At 42.6% G+C, this 21,490-nt stretch overlaps 1 protein-coding gene across 1 annotated transcript in view; it reads left to right on the top strand.

The window, feature by feature from the left end:
• SBSPON (somatomedin B and thrombospondin type 1 domain containing) overlaps nt 1-19,553 on the top strand; it is a 29,714-nt gene extending 10,161 nt beyond the window's left edge. Inside the window, exons 2-5 of the mRNA XM_015145564.3 lie at nt 3,584-3,778; nt 12,864-12,954; nt 14,749-14,925; nt 17,613-19,553. Coding sequence (XP_015001050.2) covers nt 3,584-3,778; nt 12,864-12,954; nt 14,749-14,925; nt 17,613-17,730 — 581 coding nt within the window. The 3' untranslated portion in view covers nt 17,731-19,553. The remainder of the gene's footprint in view (nt 1-3,583; nt 3,779-12,863; nt 12,955-14,748; nt 14,926-17,612) is intronic.
• Nucleotides 19,554-21,490: the final 1,937 nt, after the last annotated feature.

Raw genomic sequence — 21,490 nt, 5'->3', positions numbered from 1 at the left:
GTGTGTGTGTGTGTGTGTGTGTGTGTGTGTGTCTGTGTCATGGGGCTGGGCGAAGACTAGAAAAAGCTGGCCAGAAAAAGACTCCCTGAAGAGGAAATAGTTAGTCTGGGAATTAAAGAGTGAGTGGGACCCAGCTATGCCCAGTGTGGGGAGAATATTCCCAGCAGAGTAAAAATGTGTACAAGGTCCCAGGGTGGGAAAGAGCTTGGTGTGTTCAAGGGGTAAAGAGACCCATGTGGCTGAACTTGGAGCGGAGATGGGCGGTGAAGTGCAGGTGGAAGTGGAAGGTCAGGCAGAGGCCAGGTTACGCAGGAATGGAAGCTTGTAGGTCACAGCAGGGAGTTCGGATGTCAGATGAAATCCAAATGAAATGAGGGAGTTTAAGTCATTTATTCTTTTAAAAAATTAGTGATCCATCTTTTAAAGTAATTGTACTTGGACGTGACTGGCTATCTCCATTAGGACTGTGAAAATGTGCTGCTCTTGTGTGTGATTCATTACTGAGATATATCACTTATTCTCCTTTGGCTGTGGTAGGAATCTCTGATAGCTGGAAAGCTCTTGAGAAAGGGGGACCAGTTGGTAAATGGGCAAGGACTTGATAATTCCTTGCACTCTGAATCTATATCCATTATCTCACTCTCCAATGAGCTGAGAGCCAGAGGTGCCTGCCAGGCCTTCAGCAGAGCTTTTAAGTGTCTATTTTCTGTCTGTGCTCTCTTCTGTCTGTGCTCTCTTCTGTCTGCTTCTCTGACTCTGTTCTCCACTCCTCTATGGTGCTTGAGATCACCTCACAAATAAATTGCTTGCATTTAAATCCATGTCTCACAGGCTGCTTCTGGGGAGACCCAACCCGAATATTAACTTGAGTTTAAACAAAGAAGAAAAGAAAAGAGAAAGCTTACCGAGCTTCTTGGCACCCATTAAATCTAGGCTTTCTTCTCCTAAAAGGGGTGGATGATGTCATCAAATTCTAACTCTGAAGCAACTGAGAAGCTGTGACAAACTTGGAGTCAAAGGCCACCATGCCACTCCTAGGTGCCACAGTCTATCGGCTCCATTAACAGCTGGTGAAACTCAAGTGAAGATTGAGAAGGTCAGATTGTAAAAAGAATATTTTGATATGCTGTGAATAGATGTGAATTAGATAAGCTAGTGGGAAAGGGGACACGAATACTATTGGAATCGTCCAGAAGGAAATCTGTGTCAGGCAGCCATAATAAATGACTTGTAATAAATCTGTCAGAAGTTTCCTTACTTCCCCTATCCTCCATGACCAAAGATCTCTTGTGATCTATGATGGCTTGCAATCCAAATAATCAAAAGTTCACAAGCTAACCAAGAATAGAATCTTTGGTGCAGTATAGGAATAAATACTTCTTAATTTATTTCATCTTCTGACACAAAATATTTTGTGAAACACCTTTTTATTCCTGTAATTCTGAGTGAGTGTTTTTTATTTTGTCTCATAATGAAGCTATTGAGATGTCATTGTTCTGGACCCTGCAACTTTCTGATTCTCTTTATGGAGCTTTTAAAATCATGGATTGGAAAAATAGGATATAGCGTTTTGCTAAGGACAAACTGTAACCAACAGGAACAACTTGATGCAGTGATTAATTCTGTAATTTTGAGGACTGCAACTGTGAGACCAAACCAAATACAAGAAACAAATACTAGACAAGAGACACATATGATGATGGAATCCTGGGAGGCTAAGTTCAGTCAGAAAACCCTCCCCAGTGTCATCTTTTACCATAAGAACTGAGTCTAACTCAAGGCCATGTTACTAAGTTCTGAGTTAAGGCTATGGCAAAATTGTATTTTATAGTGATGTCCAAATGTTAATCTTTGAAACAAGTGCATTCTTTTGTATGCCTTATTAAGTATTGTTCAAGCCTAACACATCACAGCAGGACTAGCTAGACTCAAGGCTGAAGGTGGAAGAAAAGAGGTATTGAAATAATGAAGGATAGAAGGAATCCTTCTCAATCAGCTCGCAGCCTAGGGGATCTCTTTCAATGCCTTTTGCTTCGATGGGCCAATGAAATTATGAAATCATGAAAATAAAAAGGGAAGGGCTAACAAGAGCCAACAAAAGCAGGAAGTGACCTGTTAGTGGTTTTCTGAAAGATGTAGGTATGCATGGCGGATATTGGGAATGAACTCTAACGTGGCTCATTCTGGCTTCTTTAGGTAGTCGACTTGTGATACCTATAGGTATTTAGTTGAGGAATGAAAGCATGTTTTAAACTAGTTTGGAAATTTAAAAAATACTGACATGTTTATGTTGCTTGGGACCCTTTTTATGTCAGGGGTAGCTATGTGCTGCCAAATCACATGTCCTCCAAAAACTATAAATGCAGAAGTTCAAATCAAGCTTTCAAAGAAGTCAGAGTGCTAATTCTTGTGGGAAACACTATGAATTGGAAAGTACGAGGATGACAGGAAAGTGGATCACACTTCAAGGGAAAAAAAGGTTTGGCATCTAGGTCATGGGCACGTCTTCTGTCTTCTGGTTCTTTCCTTTTCTTATATTTAATTTTAAATCCTGAAATAATTCAATGTAAAAGCTGATTACAGTCTGAGACACATTAGAACTTTGAATGAGAAAGTTAAATGTGATGCCATATTGATTTTATGGTCATGGTGAGGAAATTGCATTTTTAAATTACATCTTCAGATTTGGTAAGTGGACTTCAGAATCAAGGAAGGAGAATGGCTTTAGTTGTCCATCAGGGGAATCCTAATACGTATTGCTGGACTCCAGGGAGCAGCCCAGTGCACGGCTGGCTGCCGAGAAACCAGCTGAGCCCCACGCCGACCAAATGGTGTGGAAAAGCGTAGACCAACAGCACAAAGACTCCAGGGCCAGATTCTTGGCCTGACTCTGCCTCTTCATGCGTGACCGTGAATACTCTTTACCTCTCTGGGCCCTGGTGGCTCATCTCTAAACTCCAACCCTCATAGTTTACAAGTCTACAAGCCATGGAGAAAGAAAATAGAGTAAACAGGAGAAACTTAAAGTATAGGGGTCCCTATGCATGGCCCTAAGCCCTGTTTCTTATGAAGACACATTTGCTGAGAAGAATTGACCTGGGTAGGTGATGGGATTGTTGGTGGGTGAAGTACATTTTCTTTTTCATACCTTCTTTTTTGTTTATATTGTCTATGATGAGAATGTCTTGTTATAATAAAAATGTTATGGGCAGGGGCAAATAAAGTTAATATCAAGGAAAAACAAAAGCAAATATCTGATCTCGGCCCAGGGAGTATGAGAAATTCCCCTGAAAGCATCCGTCTCTTCTGCTTGGGTGTGTTTCCCTGGGTCAGACCCACATTTAGGATCCACGGGTATCCAGCTGCTTCTAAGGGCTACCAGGTTATCAGTTCACCATCAGGGTGGGCAGGTGGAGTCAGTGTCAACTGGGACCTGCTGAGGCTTTGTGTGCATCTCCTGATACAGGGCCTGGGGCCAGGCGAAGTTTACATGGGGCTAAACTCAGCTGTTTGTGTTGGCGGGAACAGCCTGACAACCTGGCGGGATTTACTCAGGTGAGCGTCCTTTTGTGCTGTTTTTCAGCTCGCCCATGCTTCGTGGGGGAATGGAGCCCCTGGAGTGGTTGTGCAGACCAGTGCAAGCCTACAACCCGTGTGCGGAGGCGCTCTGTGCAGCAGGAGCCTCAGAACGGCGGGGCGCCCTGCCCACCCCTGGAAGAGAGAGCCGGCTGCCTGGAGTACTCCACCCCGCAGGGCCAGAACTGCGGGCACTCCTATGGTACTGGTGTTTTCATGGTTGCTGCCTTTGTTATCTGTGATGACTTTTTGACCACTTCATCCCATAAAAGGCCATATGCTGTGCCAGGGAAAGTTCCATCCACCACAGGGAGTGGGATGGGCCAGGCTGCCCAAAGTAGATAGGAAGCTCAGGAAATGCTTAATAAAGGAATTATGGCCAGCTGTGCAAACGCCTGCCTTTCCCTCACTTCCCTTCGTGTGTTTTATAATCCGATGGCCCATTCTCGTTGTGCATGGGCTCAGTAATGAAATAAACCGCATGCTTGTGGTTTTGAGTGAACTCAATCAAGCTAGTCATGAAGGACTTTAGATAGGAGGATGACATTTCACACAGCATAGTAAGTGTCCAGGAAGGATAACGCTATTTCACCTTCCACTGCAATTCCTGTTTCATTATGCACACTCACACATGTGGGAAAATCGCAGAAAAATCACAGAATTCTAAACAATGATAAAATGATTGTTTTATTATTATTGTTATTATTATTTATTATTACTATTTTTGAGATGGAGTCTCGCTCTGTCACCCGGGCTGGAGGGTAGTAGCATGATCTTGACTCACTGCAAGTTCCGCCTCCCGGGTTCATGCCATTCTTCTCCCTCAGCCTCCCAAGTAGCTGGGACTACAGGCACCCGCCACCAGGCCCAGCTAATTTTTTGTATTTTTTAGTAGAGACAGGGTTTCACCGTGTTAGCTAGGATGGTCTCGATCACCTGACCTCGTGATCCACCCGCCTCAGCCTCCCAAAGTGCTGGAATTACAGGCGTGAGCCACTGCACCCGGCGTTTTATTATTATTTTTAAATGATTCCTTTTACCTGCCTCTCCTCTCAAGACTGGATTGGGGCTAAAGTAATTTGAAAAGATCACTCTGGTTTTGGAGTGGCCAATGGAGGGGCCAGGAATCGGCTCATTAATGAGCCAGAGACCGTACAAGGCTCACAGAGAAATAAATGAAAAAGTTAATGTGTTGATCTGCATTGAATCCAATAGGGCAAACACTGACTTCTCAGGATAGCAAAAACCATGTGTTTCTCATAGGAATGTGGAAATTTCATGTCAACACAATCCTTGTAAAGCCATTTTGTTCCTTCTTTTTTTCCACACACGAATATTTATTGAGAGTCTACTTGATGCCAGGTGCTGGGCTGGGCACTGGGGTCACGATGGTGAGAGAAGTTGATGTGGAGCCTGCTGTCAGGTAGATCATAGCCTAGTGAGAGGGGTGCAATCATCAGATAATCCAGGGAGTTAATGGATTTACAGCTGCAGTAATTGGTGCAACCTGTAGAAAACAAGTGAGAGGTGCAGGGAGCTCTCAGCGGGTGTAATCAGGTGATTCCCCTTGGTCTTGAGGGAAAAGGAGGAGGAGGGGCTTCCCTGGAGATGGGGCTGAGGTATGTAGACTGCCCAGGCAGGCAGACTAGTGCGGTTAAACCTGATGGCCAGGTGTAGAGGGTTTGAGGGATTTGGAAGCTGATCAAGGGAAAAGCTGTATCCACGAGAGGCAGTAGCACAGCAAGCTTTACTGGGCAGTGCTTGGACAGGGCTGCATGAGAGGGGCCGCCCTCACAGCATGAGACTTTTCAGAGGCTTATGGTGGGCTGGGGAGAAGGGCACAGCAACTCCTGGGGGAGAGGGAGACTGGAAAGGGGCCTTAAATGTCCAGGTGAGGTCATCCAGCAGCACAGTGGGGAGTCTCTTGGTCAGAGACCTCAGAAGGGCAGCAGCATCTTGGGGTCTGATAACACAAGGCCTATCAGTGGCCAACAGATGCTGGGTATAGTTTCACAGGTGTGCAGGCAGGCAGGCCTAGGTGGCTAAAAATCTGCCTAATTGGCTATTTAAAAACAGTTGCATGTGTAAAAAATTTGAATTTTGTGCCAGCATGTTTGCGAGCTAAAGGGTCTTAGCCTAGCGTGAGGAATAAGCATCTTTGGCTCTTTTATGTAACATGGGGGAGCGCAAGGCCCGCACGCAATTGGCAAAGGAAGGTTGGCGTGTGGGGCGCACAGAGAACACCCTATTTGGGATTCTGGGCTTTATCTTTGGGGTGTTCTTTGCAGGGGAGAAGATCACTCTGGTAGTGGAGTGGCAAGTGGAGGGGCCAGAGTGTTGTCCCCCATTGATGCGGAGGTCATATTAAGGTCACAGGGAGATCACTGAGCGCTTCAGGCATGGCTGCTCACAGACATGTGCCCAGTCGCTTTCAGAGACACTACACAAACGGCTCGGGGAGGAAGACGCTGTGGGACATTGTGGATGTTTTTGGTGGTTCTTAAAAGCCAGCGCCAACCTATCAGGAAAAGCAGCCCACCTACTCCTGTGCCGTGCCTGACTGCTAGAGGGTTCCTTCAGCACATCAGGCTCTTCAGTGGGGCACCAGGCTGTCGCGCTCCCCTTCCCAGCCCTGGGTCTCTACCCAGGACAATGCAGGAAGTTGTTAGCGACTATGTCTTAGCATATCTGTACTGAACAGCCTCCTTCACTACTATCATAAAATAAAAGATGTCAGCTTGGGAAGAGAGGAGAAATCTCTACTTGAGGGAGGGCGGCTGGCATTTGCAGTCCTGACTTTGGTCCCCAGCATTCCCCTCCTGTTGGAGATGTCTTGGTGATGATTACTCCTGTCACAAGCTAGTTGGGGAAGACAGGACCCCTCCAACAACCCTGTCTGGTGATTCCTAACAGGTGGTCCTGGAGCAGCAGCATCAGGATCTGCTTCCTCAGCCTCACCCACCCAGACCCATGAGATCATAATCCCTGCATGTGGGCCCAGCACTCTGCATTCTAGCAAGGCTTCCAGGGGCTTCGGATGCTCACTGGAGTTTGAGAGCCACTGCTGTAGCCCAAGCGTGACAGACACCCCCCTGTCATAGCTGGGTCACCTAAGTAGCACTTTCCTGAAGGCAGAAGTTCCCAAAGCGTATCCTCTTTTATTAGAATAGTTGTGCAAGAAAAGGGATTAGTTGGAAAATATGGGGTAAATCAAACAGTTTTCGCTACCAAAGAACTTTTCAGAGCCTTTATTATGTGGATCTGCATTTTTATTCTATAAGAGAGAGAGAGGATTTGCAGTATTTTCCCACTTAATTTGATTATATGACCTCCCTTTCTATGGAGCGTCCCACTAAAATCATTCATGTGCTGTGGAATGCTCTTTGGAAAATGATGGTTTACTAGAGGAAAACAAGAGGGACATGAGAGGCAATCACGTGAACATCCAATTTGGTGGATTCTCCATGGGCCCCAGGCCCTGTTTCACTCCAGGCACTATGCATTCACTTATGGGTTTCATTAACTTAACACTCACTGAGCACCTCCTATGTGTGCCAGTACTGTGCTAGGTTTTAGAGATCCAAACTTGATTAATAAACATATCACAGCTAAATAGAACTCATGGTGGTGAGCTCTGGGATAGAAGGAAACACAGGTTGGCGTGGGAGCATGGAGAAGCAGCCCACACTCAACCTGGAGGCTTTCATCCTGCTGCATGATCACCTGTGTCCCTGTTACTGCCTCCCACCCCCACTGGACTTCCTGTTCACAGATCAGGCAACTTTGTGGTGCGGCACACGAATCCCTAATGTTTGCATAGCAGAGAGATCTTACAGACATCATTGGTTCAGCCTTCGTAGCAACCCCGTGGAGTGTATTCATTTTCTATGGCTGCTGCTACAAGTTACCCCAAATTTAGTGGCTTGAAACAACACAGATTAGGCGGGGTGTAGTGGCTCATGCCTGTAATCCCAGCACTTTGGGAGGCCGAGGTGAATGTATCCCCTGAGGTCAGGAGTTCGAGAACAGCCTGACCAACATGGTGAAACCCCGTCTCTACTAAAAATAAAAAATTAGCAGGGTGTGGTGGCATATGCCTGTAATCTCAGCTACTTGGGAGGCTGAGGCAGGAGAATTGCTTGAACCCGGGAGGCAGAGGTTGCAGTGAGCCAAGATTGTGCCGTTGCACTCCAGCCTGGGCAACAAGAGTGAAACTCTGTATCAAAAAAACAAAACAGATTTATTATCTTACGTTTCTGAAGATCAGAGTCTGACATGGGTTTCTTTGGGCAAAAATCAAGGTGTCAGCTGGGCTACAGGCCTTTCTGGAGGCTCTGGGGGAGACTCCTCTTCCTTGCTTTTTCCACCTTCCAGAGGCTGCCCGCATCCTTTCCTCACTGCCACTGCCCTCTATCCTCATAGCCAGCAACAGTGCATTTCTCTGTCCCTTTCTTCTGTTGCCACATCTTTTTTTTCTTTTTCTTCTTTTCATATAAGATGGAGTCTTGCCCTGTCACCCAGGCTGGAGTGCAGTGGTGCAATCATGGCTCACTGCAACCTCTGCCTCCCAGGTTCAAGCAATTCACCTGCCACAGCCTCCCAAGTAGCTGGGATTACAGGTGCCCGCCAACACACCCGGCTAATTTTTGTATTTTTGGTACAAATGGGGTTTCGCCATGCTGGCCAGGTTCTGACCAACTCTTTCTAAGGCTCCTGTGATTACATTGGGTCCACCTGGAAAACCCAGGCTATGCTTCCTATTTTAAGGTCAGCTGAGCAGCAACCTTAATTCCACCTGTAACCTTAATTCCTTGTTCCCATGTAATATAACATATTCACAGGTTCTGGGGATCAGGACACGGACATCCTTGGGGTCACAGTTCTGCCTCCACAGAGAGGTAGGACAGAGTCATTATCCTTGGTTTACACCTGAGGACATTGGAGTTCCAAGAGGTGACAGCACGTGTGAAGGATTACTGGAACTTAAACCTGGATCTCCTGGCTAAAAGTCCTGTGGGATTTTCCCACCTCAATAGTGTTTTGCTGTTAACTGTCATCATTACAGCTAAAATTGTAATTACAGATTCTTGTAACTAAGTAGAAATACAAAGGCCCGTGAAGCCAGTGAAGGAAACATGATCCCCGAAGCTCTCTTATTAATGATCAAGTAGCTATTTCCTTTTTCCTGTTTCATTTAATGCATACCATGATTATACTTTTATCATAAAAACAAATTAAAAAAGCCACATTACTGAATGTGTTGCACATCAATGACAATTGTTTATATATATGTGTTTTCCTCCTAAAAGGAGACCAATGGTGCAATATGATAAACCATATGCCTCTAGGTAGATATTATTTGTCAATTTTTCATTTTACTCTCTTCTGCACCATATCTACAGACCAGTGATCGCAGGCCTGCTTTTGTGACACCCCATTGTGTCAGAGGGCGTTACGAAATTCTCAAAGCAAATTTAATTTACTTTCATGTTCAAAGTAAGTATATGCAATGCCCTGCTTTTAGAAGTGGAAGTTGTTGTAAAACCAAACAATGGTAGGCTGATAGAACGCCAGAAACATTGGCAAATCGCCTATGAACAAAGAATATATTGCACTTGAATACTGTTGCCAGGAAGGGGAACTTAGATTTATTGGGGGCCTTTGTCCCGGGGATGCTGGGTTACGTGTTTCCGCACATTAGCAGAAGTGGGGCGGGAGGCAAAAACAATTTCTAAGTTATTTCATTACTTAAGTAATGCAAATTGAATCAGGGGGGTGTATTAAAAAGTAGTGCTGGTTCTGGGACCTCCAGGCAGTCTGGATCATGTGAGGAGAGGGACCTTGGCAATAGAATGTACCACTACCAAGCCCAAGGCCTGGGGGCAGGACATGGAGGGGAGCAGCCCTGGCTTGCTCTTAGGATGCACCCTAATCCCAAGAGCATGAAACCAAGCTTGATAGAAAGTCCTAAAAAACAGATGGGCCAAGCTTGGTGGCACATGTCTGTAATCCTAGCACTTTGCGAGGCCAAGGCAGAAGGATTGCTTGGGCCCCAGAAGACCAGCCTGGGCAACAGAGTGAGACCCTGTCTCTAACACAAACAGAAAATGGAAAACAAAAATGAAAACCCCCAAGTCCTCAGAAGATAGCTTCTGTGCTGGGTTCTTGCTTAGTCACGTACTATTTATCTTCCCTTCATTTAACCTCGGTGAGCCTCAGTTTTCTGATGAATGAAATTGGTATAACACCACTTTGCAAAGTTTTGGTGAAGGTTAGTAACATATGATGTGAAATTACTTTGTAAATGAGAAGGCCATACACATACCAGGGGCCATGGTACCCAGGGGGTGACCCTGCGTCCACTGCGTGCCCTCCCTGGCTCCCCTACCTCATGGCCTGAGGGCACTCCAGATACAAGGGGCTAAAAGTTTCTCTTTTCCGTTCTTAAATCTGACTTCACATAAAACACAGTGATTAGTGACAGAAAGGGAAAATAAAGCCGAATTTAAATAATTCATGGGAAACGTGCTGCAGGCAGTACTGGAACTTTGTCATCTGTGTTATTATAGAGGCAGTGGAGTGCCGCCCTGAGGAGTTTGATTTCGAAGACATTGCCTGGCTGGGCTATATTTAGGTATGAGCCTTAAACAGATTTCTTAACCTCTCTGTGCCACAGTTTTCTCATCTGTGAAATGGGGAAATAATAGGATCTACCTCAAGAGGCTTGTGAGAATTAAATTAATACATGAAAAGTGACTTAGAGTTGTCCCTGGAAACTCAGAAGTGTGTAATTGTTAGCTTTTATTTTTATTATGATAGAACCTTTTCCAAGAATTTTGTATCAGAAACTAGAGTCATATATTTATGTTTTCCTTCCACTTCATAACTTTTCTGAGCTATACATTAAGAACCTTGCCTTTGAACTTTTGTAATGATATATGCATACAAACTCGATTACATAAATATCTGAGCTAAAGAATCCCCAAAAAATTACAGGTGGACTTGTATAATGCTGCATGGATTTAGCAGTAAATTTATTCTTCACTTAGTGAAGAAATACATACATGTGTCTGAAGAACAGAAATGAAAATATATGGGAAAACTAAAATCCTTTAGATGTTTGTGTTTCTGATAATTCTGTCTGAGAGAAACAGAGAGGGATCCTGATATACGTGCACTCACTTGTTCTTTCTAATTCTGTCTGTAGATCTTAGAAATGCAAACGCTACGGTCACATTTGGAAAACAATTAAACATGTCAGTGTAGCAAAAAAAAAAAAAAGAGCTACACAGGAGCAAGTGGCTACCTGGTATTAGGCAGCTGCTCTTGTCTTTTTTTTTTTTGAGACAGTCTCACTCTGTTGCCCAGGCTGCAGTGCAGTGGTGTGATCTTGGCTCACTGCAGTCCCCGCCTCCTGGGTTCAAGCGATTTTCCCAGCCTCCTGACAGAAGGGTCTACGGCCGAATGCCACAACATCCGGCTCACTTTTGTATAATTTTTAGTAGAGACCGGGTTTCACCATGTTGGCCAGACTGGTGTTGATCTCCTGGCCTCAAGTGATCTGCCTGCCTTGGCCTCCCAAAGTGCTGGGATTACAGGCATGAGTCACTGTGCCTGGCCTCTTGTCTTAAATTCCCTAGTAATACAAAAATAACTCCTCATTAAGAAAAGCTCAAGAAGAGTTAAGGTTTGTCATCTTGGGATAGTAAAGAGATAGGTAAAATCAACATGTAGGCTTGAAGCATCTGTTTTGCGACCAGTATCCTCACATTGTTGAACTCATGTTGATGATGACTTTGGCATTTCACAAGTTGATATCAGCTGTGTCTACCCTTCCTGGAATTGCCCAGTTTCTGAAACAGAGGTAGGGAGGACTGTTGAGCCATCTTGGCTGCAAGGCTCAGTATAGGAACAGGAGACTACAGGGAAGTAGGGCCTGTGTGTCTTGGGTGCAAACCCATGACCTCATTCATTCACTCACTGGTTCATTTATTCCTTGCACAAATATTTATTGAGTGTGTAAATGTGTGAAGCTATAGTGATGGACAAGGCAAAACTCTTCCTTCCTCAAGATGACAACAGAGTCAATCCAGGAGACTGGAACCTATAGGTGTTATTATAGCAACAAATGCCTCCCTAGACTTAGTGATGAGGTAGAGAGGAGACACACAAACACAATAGAATTAAAGTGAGCAGAGGCAGGAGGAAGGATTCTTGGCACCATTTTTTTTCTCTGACCCAGAGCATCAGAGTTGGGGTAGAGTTGTGGGGAGGAAGAGGGAAAAGAAGGGGACCACTGAAGACTTCCTTTCCCTGAGCTTGTGTGGGGACAACGCTGTGCAGGCTGGCACTGGGCAGCCACATTGGTACTATGTGGTGGGCAGAGCTTCCATGAACTTTTCCCGCTGTGGTTACCTGAGGCTTGGGGAAGACTCACCTTCTTTCCTCCTCTGCTTTTTCTGCCATTTTTTTTTTTTTTTTTTTTGAGATGGAGTTTCACTCTTTTGCTCAGGCTGGAGCGCAGGAGCGCAATCTCAGCTCACTGCAACCTCCACCTCCCGGGTTCAAGTGATTCTCCTGCCTCAGCCTCCCGAGTAGCTGGGGTTAACAGGCACTCACCACCACTCCCAACTAATTTTTTTATTTTTAGTAGAGACAGGGATTTGCCCTGTTGGCCAGGCTGATCTTGAACCCCTGACCTCAGGTGATCCACCCACCATGGCCTCCCATAGTGCTGGGATTACAGGCATGAATCAACATGCCGGCTGCTTTTTTCCTTTCTCATTTTTTTCTCCCTTTGGTTGTCTGTTTTCTCTCCTTCCATCCCCTTTTACTCTCTTTTGTCTTCTCTTTCTCATTTCTTCTTTGTTTCCTTTCTATTCTTTTATTATCTTATTTTTCCCTTTCTTTCTTTCTCTTCCTTTCATTTTTAAAAACCCCCTCTTCTCTTCATAATCTCTATTATCTCACTTTTTCCCTTGTTCCCCTTCTCACCCCCATTTTCCTTTCCTTCTAGTTTTTCCTCCTGGCCCCTCTCCTTCCTCACACAGTTGTGTTACTGCAGACAAATGTGCTTGTCAAAGGCCTGCAGGCCCCCTCCCTACCCATCTGTGTGCACATACATCTTTATCAAATTTGTAAGTTGGCCTTATTTCACACCTTGATGGTGTGCCGTAGCCCTGTGAGTTTAGGAATGGAGACCTTTAGACAGGTACAAAACCAAGATTGGGAAACGATGCTCTGAGTACTTTGGCTCCCTGAATTCAACAGAAATCTCCCTTTTCCAGTTCCTGCCTTTATAACTACCTCTGCATTCAACAAGGAGAGAACACGACAAGCTACGTCTCCACACTGGTCTACGCACACAGAGGATGCTGGGTAATTTCGTGTTGTTGTTTTTTTTTTTTTTTAAATCATGTTTTTCCAGTTATATAGTGAAGTCAATGCAAGAGGGTCAACTTGGTTTATGTTTTCTTCTGTTACTTGCTCTTTGACTTTGGCTAAAATATGGACTCTTCATCAGGGTTGGGAAAATACTTGTCCCCTCCTGGTTTTTGTGGGGCTATAAAGAAGTATCTACCTCTCAGGTCCAATCTCCAACAAGAAACAAACTGTATACAAATGAGATTATTTTACGAGCTTATTTTATCAATCATACTAAGGATGCTTCTCTTGCAGTCTTTATGGGACCTTAGACTTCAGCACCACCTCTGTTTGGTGAATTTGAAAGTGACACACACTTCAAGTCAGAGGTTTCTTATGGAAATCTATTGGCACAGGCTGGAAGTCAGCTTTACGCTCAACTGAAATCCATTCTTCTGCCATCAGATAAGGAATACCAGACAGCTGCATGCTTAGGTCCCCACACTGCCCTCACTAGCATAAGACCTTGAACAACTTTTTCCACCTCAGTTTTTTCTTCCTAAAAAATGACTGTTAATAACCTACCACATGAGGTTGGTATGAGCATTTAATGAGAAAATAGCATTGAAGAGATGCCTGAGGCTGGGCCTGGTGGCTCATACCTGTAATCCCAGTACTTTGGGAGGCTGGGGCAGGAGGATTGCTTGAGCCCAGGAGTTTGAGACCAGCCAGGGCAACATAGTGAAAACCGCATCTCTATGAAAAATAAATAATAAAAAAAAGAGATGTCTGGGGTTAGCTGTCTGAAATTGATTGAAGCCACATTGTAGGATTTCTTATCTCAATAACTAAAGATACTGTTACCTTTAGTTACTAATTAGCTGTACCTATCATTATTAAAGGTCTTTAAAGCAGATTCTCCAAACACTTCCCATTCAACCTATTGTAACTCATAAGTGTATGGGTAAGAAATTAGCCCATGGAACTGACAATGCAACAAGTTTCTGCTACAATACTCAGAGTTTTTACTATGTCTTGTTTCCCTGAAGAATTGGAAAACTGTGTTGAAGTACAGATTTCTAAAATATTCCACATGTCTGGATGCTCCCCTGGGCATTCAGTGTCTAGTCACATATAATGTTAGAGATTTCCACAGCTCAGTTTAAGGTGACACTAACTTCTTTCAGAAAAGTACGTCTCAGCCTCCCACTTCTGCTTTCACCTGTGATGTCCAATATAACCGTGATGATTGACTTCAAGTCAAGACTCATCATCATTACTCCAGACCATGCACGTGAGGTGGGTGGAGAGGGTGAGGAATATCCCGGGTACTTTCGTGGAGCAGAACAGCAGAGGTGCTGGCCTAGGTGTTAAGGACTAGCCCTCCTGGGCTCACGTTTTAGGGTTCTCAGGCTCAAGCAAGTGCTTGTTCAATTTATAGAATTCCTTAAGATCAGCAAAATTATCAAGGGCTGGGTTTCTACAAAAACCTGGCCTTCTGTGCACAATTTAGTGATCTGATTAGACAGGGTACAGGATATCCAAACTTCTGCACATTTATGTTGCCCAGAGAGCTCAGTGATGGACTGAAAAAGGGCAGAAAGGTTCTTTGTGATTATGAGTAGTGTTTCACCGTGGTTCAGGGAATGAGAAACCTTAAAGGTGATTGACACGTAACTTGTGAAGATGCACTCACTACCTGCTCCAGTCGGCCAGATGCCCTCGGAGGTGACAGGCTTCCTAAGACTTTCTACAGCGTTAGGCCACCGCTCATTACAGCAAGTGTCATTGTTACTTCTTTTGCTGTAGATACTGTATGGAGTTTAAGACAGAGTCCTTGACTCCTCACTGTGCTCTGGAAAACCGGCCCTTGACTAGATGGATGCAGTATCTCCGAGAGGGATACACGGTGTGTGTGGATTGTCAGCCTCCAGCTATGAACTCTGTGAGCCTTCGTTGTTCCGGAGATGGCCTGGACTCCGATGGGTAAGGAGGAAAATTAACTGAAGTACTCTTCTTGTCACTCATTCTGAGAAACGTGTCCTCTCCATGTCTGGACAGCTGACCAGTATGTAACATATCAAGGGATGACTGGGAAGTCAAAACAGTAGGTGAGGAGGACCATCTTTCTGGCACTGCTAGGGGCCAGGGCTCCAGTTCCCACCATGGAACCCACAGGCCCTATACACCAGCAATGAATATGGATCCATTTGGATATTGGGGGCTGGGAGTGGTGGCTCATGCCTGTAATCCCAGCACTTTGGGAGGCTGAGGCGGGTGGATTACTTGAGCTCAGGAGTTGAGACCAGCCTGGGCAACATGGTAAAACCCCATGTCTACAAAAAATTAAAAATTAGCCCGGCACGGTGGTGCATGCCTGTAGTCTCAGCTACTGGGGAGGCTAGCTGGGAGGGTCACATGAGCCCCGGGAGGCGGAGGTTGCAGTGATCTGAGATCGCACCACTGGACTCTGGCATGGGTGATAGAGCCAGACTCCGTCTCCAAAAAAAAAAAAAAGGATATTGGAGTTTAGATCACATTCCCAAATGATCACCAAAACCCTGATCACTCCAACTCCAAAGTGGTGTTCTGAAGATCACTAGAATCAGAATCTCATGAGATGGAGATGTAAAATGTGCAGATTCCTGAACCTCATTTCCTACTAACTGAATCACTCTTTGGAGGTGGATTTTTTAATAATGTCTTAGGTCAGGATCCAGAAAACGTTTTCTGTAAAGGGCCAGAGAGTAGCTATTTTTGGCTTTGTGTGGTCTCTGTGACAACTCCTCAACTCTGACTTTGTAGCAGGAAAACAGTCACAGACACTATGCAAACCTTGGATTTGTGCTAACAAAACTTTATTTATGGACCCTAAAATTTGAATTTCATATAATTTTCATGTGTCACAAAATATCATTATTGTTTCAACACTTTAAAACATAAAAATTATTAAGTCACAGTCCAGACACAAAGAAGGGGTAGGCTGGCTTTGGCCTCTACAGGGTCCTAATTTGGGGACCCCTGCCCAGGTAATTCATACCCGCAGTGAAGTTTCAGAACTGTTGCTTGGTGGGGCTTCTTCATAAAACCCTGACTGAGACAGTGGTGGGGTCATTTCTGCAGTATAACAATCTTATAAAAATCTGTAGGTTTCTCTGAAAGAATTGACTCCAAAAACGTTTTACCGTCATGCACCTGTATCCCAATTCTGCACTTATTTAGTGTTTAAATTTGATAACACTATTCAAAACTAAAAGAAGAGTCAACTTCATGCTGGGCAACTATTGGGCAAAGACTAATTTAGGTCACACACAGATTATGGTTTTCAGTATGTCAGGTGAAACTGGTAGAAATACAGATTAAAACGTAAAATATGGGCCTTTCCAGTCAATTATTATTCCTGTAGAATGTTTTCATATTTAATAACTTGTATTTATGTTTATTAGTCACTAGAGCCTCATGGCCCCCACTGAGCACACCATATGAACAATAAAGTGGGCAAGGAATTTATATCAAATAGAAAATATTTACATAATATTTTTCTGAATACCTCATCCATGTTTTGATTTTAAATGAATTTATAATTTATTTTGTACCCATAAAGTATTTACACCCTGGCTGAGGTAGCAGTGACTTTAAAAATAATAATTTTAATCATCTGGCTTTGCTCTTTTCAGCTCTCTCATTGTTTTTTCATTATGAAATCAAAGAGTTGGAAAGCATTAAAAGAGATCATTTAGTTCAGACCCCCCAGTGTAAATACACATGGAACAGTCAGCCATTTTCCTTTATGCAGCACTTGTACTCAAATAGAGCAGGAAAAGCAAATACAGTAACCCCAAGTTACTCTGTCAACATGAGGGTGTCCTAAAGTAGCAATTAATTAAAACTTGCTTTGAGAGAAACTAAACAAGGGAAACTCTGTTTGTGATCATTAAAAAAAAAATGGGGGAACTGGGTGCAGTGGGTCATGTTTCTAATCCCAGCGTGAGCCAGGAGGCCAAGGCAGGAGGATCCCTTGCACCCCGGAGTTTGAGACCAGCTTGGCAACACAGTTAAACTCCATCTCTACAAATAATTTTTCTTTATAAAATTAGCCAGATGTGGTGGCATGCACCTGTGGACCCAGCCACCTTGGAGGCTGGGGTGGGATGACTGCTTGAGGCCAAGAGTTTGAGGCTGCAGTGAGCCATGATTGCACCACTGCACTGCAGCCTAAGCGGCAGAGGGATACCCTGTCTCAAAAAAAAAAAAAAAAAAAAAAAAAAAAAAAAAGGAAGGAAGGAGGAAGGAGGTAACACAGAGTTTTCAAGTGCATTCCAAATAATTTTTTTTTTTTGAGACAGGGTTTCACTCTGTCACCCAGGCTGAAGTGCAGCAGTGAGATCATGGCCTCCAACTCCTGGGCTCAAGCAATCCTCCTACCCCAGCCTCCTAAGACCATAGGCATGTGCCACCATGTCTGGCTAATTAAAACAAATATAGATATAAATTATATCTATATATATTATATATATAATTATAAATATATATATTTTTTTTGTAGAGACAGGGTCTCACTGTATTGCTCAGACTGTGATCAGTATTTTTTAACTTCGAGTTTTAATTCTGTAAATTAGACTTTTCTTTGGTATGCTTTTAGTATAACTAACATTTTTGAAATATCATTTCAGAAATCAGACTCTCCATTGGCAAGCAATTGGTAATCCTCGATGTCAAGGAACTTGGAAAAAAGTTCGGCGAGTAGACCAGTGTTCTTGTCCAGCTGTTCACAGTTTCATTTTTATATAGATGGTGATATAAATATTTCCAAATGCATTTGTAAATGTGCTAAATATTCTCAAGTCATGTTCAATGTTTCCTAAACCTTCAATTTTGGCCAGAGTCCCCAAACACATCATTGCCACACTCTGAAGTAGAGAAAGAAAAATTAGGGGCCAGTTCTCAAGGAACACAGGTCCTTTATTTTTATTTTAACTAAGTTGAAGACCCACTCAAAAAGCTCCTGTGGTTTTATGTTCTTGACCTTTCATCTGGAGTCCTCTCATTCAGCAGGTGGCGTGTGAGACATAGAATACATGTCTGTTTGCTAAAGTAAAATTACTGTAACTCAGTCCAATTATTGGTGATGGAAGTGTCATTTAAGGGGATCTATGTTTTGAATCTTGCAGTCTTTCTTTCTATTTTATAATCTTTTAAAAGCTTCTCCCTTTAAAAAATGTATACACGAATGCACACTCTACACATATATTTCCATATATTTAATATTCCATAAATTTTGAAATAATTTCAAGAAAATTATCACAAATAATTTTTCCACAGGGCAAATTATTTAAATTTTTAGTAAGCATTCTGTAATGAAAAACCAACAGCTATACTAAAAACATTTTTTGAAGAAGAATAAATTTTTTTTCGCATAAGTGAAAGGATCAAACACTCATTCTAGGTCAATGGGAGTTCTTTTAAATGTTATAATTTTCATGAAGAGAAATGTTGGTACCAGTGAATGAAACAATTGCTTTCATTCCGAAAATTCTACCACCATTTGCATCTAAGATTATTTCCAAGGCTTAAAGCCTGAAGCTGAATAAAATAATCTTTCAAGAGTCCAACTTCAAGTTTAGTTGATGTAAGCTCACTATTTTTTTCCTACCGCATGCATTTTCTAACGTTTGGGGTGGATGGCGTGTCGGTTATGGAAGGCATAGACGTCATTACAGATGCTATGATCTCACACATACACAAGGAAATGTTAGTCTCCTTATTTTATGATTGGAAAATCAATGACCTAGAGGCAAAATGGCATGTTTAAGGACCTGGGATGACAAGTCATTCTGCAGTCAGCCAAAGAGCCAAATTTGGACTCCTCATCCAGGACTCCATGAAAAGCCTGACTTTGCCAAACACTGCACTGGAAAAGCTAAGCCCCTTTCATTTTTGAAGTAAATTTTGAATTCAAGATATTTAGTTTAAAGAATTGAGTCTTGACATGTAAACTACATGAAATTCCTTTGGTTTCAATTGAATAATATTCACTAACAAATGATTTACTAAAATACATATTTCTTGGTCCTTATCATGTAATGACAGATTGACAACAGCAATAGGGATGGAAATTTCCCCAATAATTAATAACACCGAGAGTGGCAATATTTCTGACTATATTTTCATTTAATTATCAAAGTTGTTTTTGTGGAAAATTAAATTTTTCAGAAATTGGTAATAAAATATGTGAGTCCATCAAGGCTAGCAACTTTAAGTCAGTATTAACATTTTCATACTGTTTCTAACATTCATAAAGCTAGATTTTTGAGGCTATGTCCAGGTAATTTCCAATGTTACTTAAAATTTTTATACTAGTAAATAAACTGTTTGTTCACATTTATAGAAGCTCTATACTTGTTTGACTAGAAAATAACCCAAAATTTCTGGACTAGTCAGAGAATGATAAAATTTCACCAAAAACAAAACAAAAAATCCTTCAGAATTGATAGGTATAGGTACAGCGACTACTAATAGCAGTGAAGCAATGGTGCATTTACAGTTCCAATATGTGTTACAACATTTAACATAATTGAGTTGTATAAAATAAATTTTTCACCTTATGCCTTTAATTTTTGGTGGATGACCAGTAATTGCTTTCTTATTGAAGTTAAATTTTTTGTCATTTCTATTCTTGAGAAAATTTTATGGGCTAGAAGAGTTAACTTAATGTTAACTGACAGTTTTGAAAAGCTTGTTATTAATTTTAGCAAAGCCCAAGGGAAATAGTTCAGAACTGAAACATGCAGTCCAAGTGATGAATGAAAAACCAAAAGTTTTTATTTCCAAAGTTAAAAATCAAAGTATAAAAGACCTCTTGGCACTCTTTTTTAATAAGTACCTTAGTCTTAGGGCCCTATCCCCAGGCACTCTAAAAAGATTTACGAACTCTAGAATCCCTTATTAGACTCATTTTCAAAAGTGCTTGCGGAAAAGAATTTCAACAAAAATAAATACAGCCACCAGAAAAGAAGCGGAAAGAAGCAAGGGATAAAGGCCATTTTTGAAAAGTGAAAAACAAGTGAAGGAAAAAAAGAACAGAAAAAGGAATGAGGTGAACTATAATCACAGTATTCTTTTTAGAGTTTTGCTTTAGTTTTTATTTGAGAATGTTACAATTAAGCATAAACCACAACAGCAATAATTTAAAGTTTTAGGTTCTCATCTGGCATAAACATTTCAGTTAGCTATCTTTTCTAGATATGCACAAAAATGATATTTGGTTCCTGCCCTCTAAGAATATTCTAGTGAAGGTTCATACAAACAACCACAGGTTGGCTTAGAAAACAAAGACCTGGGCCTTCTGAGGTCCGAGCGATCAGACAAAGAGCACCATGAGGGAGAAGGTCACACTCTAGGTCAGGGTGACAGACAGACACATGTTTACCCTCTCTCCTTCCTCAGATCCCACTGAAGAGACAGGGTTCACAGAAGAGAATAAGTCCATAGCAGATGAGAAGTGAGGTGGGCAGAATCAGCCCACAGATTTTGAATAATTTTTTTGAAAATTGAAAGCAAATGAGAACCTACTGATAGATGAACCAGAATAAAGGGGCCATACCCTTTAACACGGGTACACAAGAAGCTGGAATCAGAGGTGAGAGCCATTCTTGGTGGGGCGGTCCCACCAAGCACCAAAGGATGAATAAAAAGACTCTCAGCCCTAGAGACAAATTTGTGAACTTGAAAATGAAGGATAAAGAAAAGACCATAAAACCTTCCAGAGAGAGAACATCAGATTACCTGTAAAGGAACAGGAGTCCCCATGAAGACAGCACTCTTCTCATCAGCATCAGTGCATGCTTAACATCTAACAGAAGAAAGCCTCCAAGCTCTGAGGGAAAATGAACGTGAAACTAACATTTGATAGCAGCTATCACTAATAAAGTGTGAAAGCAACATGCAGACTTTTAAAGGCACAAGGATTGGAAGCTTTATTAAAATGTCCTAAGCAGGACATTCTTTTTTCTGGTTAAACATGGCAGGTTGGACACATGTATTTGTGTGCCAATTCCCACTAAAATTACAGTTAAGGGATTTTCAAAGCCATCCCCCCACCAAAACAACAACAAAGCCCATATATAATGAGGAGGTCAAGAGAGAAAAAGCAGAAGAGATGGCCACAACATTTCAGGACCAGAAAAGATGGCTATTAAAATCGGAGGAGAAAGCCAAACACCTAGATCTACGGGTGAATTTGAGTAAGCAAGGTAATTTCTAGCACTCTGGAAAGGCTCTGGAACTGAAGGTTCCAGGTATTTTCCTTCAATGGAATGAATGGCTGATGGTTGGTCTAAGTCAGAGCCTTAGAAGCCCTCCCCCATGCTGTAGGTCAACAGCCTGACAGAAGGTTCAGTCTATGGAGGAGTTTGGATTGGAAACACCAGTCACAAAGACTGAGAATGAAGCCTGAGTGAAAGTCTATTCTGACTGGTGACCCCCGGTTCCCTTTTCCATGTGCTCTGAGAATACTGCAAGCAGGGATAGATATGCCCCTCCTTCACTCCCT

The sequence above is a fragment of the Macaca mulatta genome, chromosome 8 (assembly GCF_049350105.2).
Source record: "Macaca mulatta isolate MMU2019108-1 chromosome 8, T2T-MMU8v2.0, whole genome shotgun sequence".
Classification (NCBI taxonomy): Eukaryota; Metazoa; Chordata; class Mammalia; order Primates; family Cercopithecidae; genus Macaca; species Macaca mulatta.
Note: the sequence above shows the minus strand (reverse complement) of the source record. Positions and strands in the feature narration are given on the sequence as shown.